Genomic DNA, 5,033 nt, shown 5'->3' with positions numbered 1-5,033 from the left:
TCCTTCCCGTTCGCATTGGCATTTCGCTCGGCTCCCCAGGAATTATGGATCCGCTCCGCCGTGGCCGCCCCGGGAAGCCTAATTGGAAAATAAGCGTCATTTATGCATGCGCACGGCAAAACGCCATCGGTGTGAATTCCGATTTCATGGTTCTGAAACGGGAGGCGGAGGAGGCCGCTGGTTAAAGCTGCCACCGCGCCACCCGCTTTTTCGAAGGAATCCCTACATTCCGCATCTGATCGAATCGGAATTTCACCCCAAAATCCCCCGAGGAGCTCGGAGCTCAGAGTCGGGTCGCATCCCGGCCACTTTACTGCCACGCACGCACGTACGCACGCACGCACGCACGCACGTACACACACACACACACACACACACACACACACACACACACACACATACACACACATACACACATACACACACGCGCGATAATGCGGATTCTATTCAAAGGGCTTCCATTCAACCACTCGTGGCCACTGACCTGAAATACAACCACAACTGAAAGAGTCTGTTCCTGAATATCTCTAATATTTTTTTTTCGTCAGCCTGGATGTGTCAACACCACAGAAGTTGATATAAAGAAGTCATCCAGAATGAAGAACCCCCACAAGACCAGAAAGGTAGGTGGTCCGGGGCGACCCGGTGGCTTAGTAACAGGATACACGATATGAGTGGATAGGATGACGCTACGGCAGCAGTTTTTTTTGTTTTCGTTTTTTTAACGTGTCTGTTTCTTCGGCCTCTGCTCTGGTCAGTCTGTGTACGGGCTGCAGAATGATGTTCGCACCCAAAGTCCGACCCACACGCCCGTCCCGGAAGCCAAGCAGCCCACGGAGGAGGAACTGCAGGAACAGGTTTGACAGCAGGGGGGATGCGTTTACGTATTTGCTGTACATGAGCGCCGCTGGTTTAACATGAATGAATTCAGTGCGGCGATGATAGAAAGTTGTGAAAAATGTACGAATGCAACAACAGAGGGTGCTTCCACTAAGTGAAATATAACAACTGACAACTTCAGTTGCATTGCTGCAGAAAAACAATGTTTGAAAACAAAAAAAATATATATATTCATTTAGAAGAAGAAAAACTTGAACCAGACATAAGATTTCTTAAGACCAGGAAAAAAAATCTTGATCTTGAAAAATGATCTTATGAACTTAAAAAGACACAAAACATTGCATTCTTCGAATATGAATACGGCAACGATTTCTGGAAATTTGACCCAAAGTCTCCTGTGAAGTGACTTATCCAGTAGGCCGTGTACGCCCAACCCTCATAGTCTCCAAAAAACAAAGAAAAATAAGAAGGACTGTTCATTTTCGACGCTTCCTCCACAAGTGTCAGAGTGCGAGGCTCTGCCTTGGCAGCCTCTCAGGAGGAGCCTGGCGTGCCCTAATTGTTGTCTGCTCTGCTTTCAGATCACCTTTTGGCAAGTGCAATTAGACAGGCATCGACTCAAAATGTCCAAAGTGGCGGAGAGGTGAGTGATGCGCGTCTTTATTCGCTTGGGCCATCGATCCGCTTATTGAATCTGTAAACGGGCCCGACGCGGCCGCTGGAATTAAGAGCTCCGCTGACCTTGAGCAGCGATTGGGTCCAGACAATGGCCGCTCCGGGGAGGGGGCGGGGGGGGGGGGGGGGGGTATATGGGGGCCAGACGCTGGAGGGCACACAAAGCCCTTGATTTGTCATTTCCTGCTTGAAAAGGAGGCATTCAGTCGGTGAAGAATTCTCTCTCCAACTCTGAACGGTGGGGGGTCGTACACTCTTGTACTTTACCACCGTGTCGTTTGTGACGTAGGTGGAGAGACTGTGTGTCTGCTTTGCGGTGCCCCATTTTCCACCCACAATGTTACACAATCACACAGAGCCCAGCGGCCCAAAATGGACTCAGTTCTTTGCTCTTTGCGTCCCCCCGGCAGTTTGCTGGCCTACACGGAGCAGTACGTGGAGTACGACCCCTTCCTGACGCCACCCGACCCTTCCAACCCCTGGATCTCAGACGACACCACGGTCTGGGAGCTGGAGGCCAGGTGTGTGTGTGTGTGTGTGTGTGTGTGTGTGTGTGTGTGTGTGTGTGTGTGTGTGTGTGTGTGTGTGTGTGTGTTTCCGCCTGTTATGTTTGAGTACGTTTCATGTCAGGCCAGAGGGCGAGAGAGAAAGAGAGAGAGAGAGAGAGACTTTGACTTTTAAGGTTCCTTTATTTGCAGTAAGTCATGTCACAGCAGCAGCAACTTGATCACGAAGGAACCAAAAAAACATGACATAAACCAGAGACAAATCAGACAACCGGTAAATAGGCAGCAAGAGCACAGACATCCCTCTTCAGAGGTAACTAGGTACGCAGGGATCTGTTGGTTTCTTCACCAGGTTGGAGACAGCTGTTCACTATAAGGACGGCTGCCTTTGTAGCCCAGACTTCCTCCTTTGTACAGTTTACCTCCTTGGAGAGAGAGAGAGAGAAAGAGGAGAAGATCACAGCTACCACAGGAAAATCACAGGTTAACAATGAGGGAATCATCCTGGACCGAGCACAGCACCTCCCCCACACCCCATACACTCCTGAAAGTGTCCAATTTGCCGGTCAGTTTTTAAAACTCAAACTCCACCCTGAGGCGGGCTGAGAGCAGAGAGAGAGAGAGAGAGAGAGAGAGAGAGAGAGAGAGAGAGAGATAGAAGGCTGTTTCTATAGAGATAGTGGAACGGAGCCAAGAGGGTCACCCTGAAGAACGGCGAATTCTCTGCTTATTGGAAAGACTTATTACGCAGGAACAGATTGAAGGACACTGTTTTACATAAAATAAAATACTTGAAAATAAAATCCTTTGCATGCAGTGTACCAGTATACCATGACAAAGATGATGACATTTTAGAATGACTCCTCGTCCGTTCCACAGCAAAGAGCCGAGCCAGCAAAGGGTGAAGAGGTGGGCCTTTGGAATCGACGAGGTCCTCAAAGACCCCGTGGGGCGAGAGCAGTTCCTCAAGTTCCTGGAGTCCGAGTTCAGCTCCGAGAACCTGAGGTGAGGAGCCCCGGCGGCGGCACGCCGACGCGGGGGCGGGCGCTCGACGCCTTTCCCGCCGCGGAAGCATGTCTGCGGCGATGGGTCCTCCGTTGCTCACGGGCCGCTCTCCGCAGGTTCTGGCTGGCGGTCCAGGAGCTAAAGAAGCGTCCGATCCGAGAGGTCCCCACCCGGGTGCAGGAGATATGGCAGGAGTTCCTGGCCTCCGGGGCGCCCAGCGCCATCAACGTGGACTCCAAAAGCTACGGCAAGACCACCCAGAATGTCAAAGACCCCGGACGCTACGCCTTCGAGGACGCGCAGGTGGGTCCGCGCTCGGGAGCCGAGTAGTCCGGCGGTGCTCAGGGCGTCAGATTACAGGGCCGATCGTTCATGGAGTTCATTGGGTAAAACTGGCGATAGGGACAAGCTCAATTAGCGTTTGATGGTCTTTAGGGTGGAGGAAAAACTGCATTTCCACGTCCTTTAAGTTGTTTTAATCGGTGACGCGGCACCCTAGCCCCGAAAGAGCGGCGGCTTTTCACCAGTGTACACCGCCAGTAAACATCCTTCTTGTTCCAGGAACACATCTACAAGCTGATGAAAAGCGATTCGTACAGTCGCTTCATCCGTTCCAGTGCCTACCAGGAGCTACTACAGGCCAAGAAGAAGGTAAGACTCATCTGACGTCTTCTAACCACAACTCACTCCTACACCGGGTGTGAATCGACCGTACGTCGGTTTGTATCGGTTTTTAACCAACGAGTCCAAGTCGATCAGACTCTGAACCCTGAGGCATCTGCGCCGGGCTGCGTCGCCGGGAGACGGCGGGCACGAGGTGATGGCACGGCTCCGTGGAATACCCCGTTCTGATTGGTCGCTAGCGGCCATCAGCGCTCGGTCGATCGCGAGTAAAGGCCGCTGTCCGTTCACAGTGACCCTTGTTGACGGTCAGCCACTGCTCCGTGGCCCTCGCTCCCCCGCCGCCTCCTACGTACTGGTGGCATCTTAAGACGCTCCGTAAAACCTGCAACGGGAGATGCATCCGTAGGACCGACGGAGGAAACGAGGAGGGGGTGGTAAGCGTCGGAGTCGATTGGAAGCCTTTACGCCACGATTCCAAATTTTTCCGAGGCCACATCCCCCTCAAAATAAAAGTTTACGTACGATAAATGATGTTATTGCTTTACCTCCTGCAAACAGCTGATAAGACAGGCGGCCATTATTTCGGGAAACCGCATTCGCTGAAAACCCCCGAAACCGCTGTGCGCCTGGTGCCTTTAATGCTGCTGCTCTGGCACCGTGGTATTACCGAATAGTATCATGTCATTTTAAATTAGGAATTGTGTAGAACTGTTGTGTCACCCAGGGCTGGGTATCAAAATCAAATCATTATATGAGAACATTTCCGTTTCCATTGGATCAAAACTGCGTTCACACCCAAGTAGATAATGTCTGTACTGTTAAACGTAAAGGTTTGTGCAGCGGAAGTGAATGCACCACGTCACATAAACCAGACAGGTTTTCATCTTCACGAGAACTCATTCAGTATTTCTAGTTTAAAATAACGTCTGGTTTGGCCTCCAAGTCAAGGTATGTATTGATTTTGTATTGATTTAAAAAAAAAATTGCCGTGGACCTCTGGAGCCCTGTCTTTCAAAATGGCAGCCGTTTAACTCTGTGATATCTCCTCCTTGCAGAAAAGTAAGATCTTGTTCTGAAGGACGCTTCCTCCAGGTAAAATACCATTACTGACCACACCGCCGCACCAGTTCATTTGATATTGTCATTTTTACCAAAATTTCCTTCACCTGAAACACTGGAAAAACGTATGAGCTTTTCTCCCTGATGTCGCTTTTTCTCCTGCTTCCTGGTGCAGGGGACACTCTCCTCAGCCCGGACACCGACCGGTCTTCCCATCACGTCGAAACCAACGCTCTCTCTCTCTCTCTCTCTCTCGACTCTTCGGGAAACGGGAGAGAGAGGGGGGAGCCATCTTATCTCTAGAATCATTCCCGTCCGTCTCGC

At 50.9% G+C, this 5,033-nt stretch overlaps 1 protein-coding gene across 1 annotated transcript in view; it reads left to right on the top strand.

Moving 5' to 3' along the window:
- rgs7a (regulator of G protein signaling 7a) overlaps positions 1 to 4,726 on the top strand; it is a gene marked incomplete at its 3' end in the record, with an annotated part of 54,472 nt that extends 49,746 nt beyond the window's left edge. Inside the window, exons 10-17 of the mRNA XM_080016436.1 lie at positions 549 to 623; positions 759 to 857; positions 1,422 to 1,483; positions 1,926 to 2,036; positions 2,901 to 3,026; positions 3,143 to 3,329; positions 3,588 to 3,677; positions 4,706 to 4,726. Coding sequence (XP_079872562.1) covers positions 549 to 623; positions 759 to 857; positions 1,422 to 1,483; positions 1,926 to 2,036; positions 2,901 to 3,026; positions 3,143 to 3,329; positions 3,588 to 3,677; positions 4,706 to 4,726 — 771 coding nt within the window. The remainder of the gene's footprint in view (positions 1 to 548; positions 624 to 758; positions 858 to 1,421; positions 1,484 to 1,925; positions 2,037 to 2,900; positions 3,027 to 3,142; positions 3,330 to 3,587; positions 3,678 to 4,705) is intronic.
- Between the last annotated feature and the right edge of the window lie 307 nt (positions 4,727 to 5,033).

Source organism: Zeus faber (genome assembly GCF_960531495.2).
Source record: "Zeus faber genome assembly, chromosome: 16".
Lineage (NCBI taxonomy): Eukaryota > Metazoa > Chordata > Actinopteri > Zeiformes > Zeidae > Zeus > Zeus faber.
The sequence above is the reverse complement of the archived record's forward strand: the minus strand, read 5'-3'. Positions and strand labels throughout refer to the sequence as shown.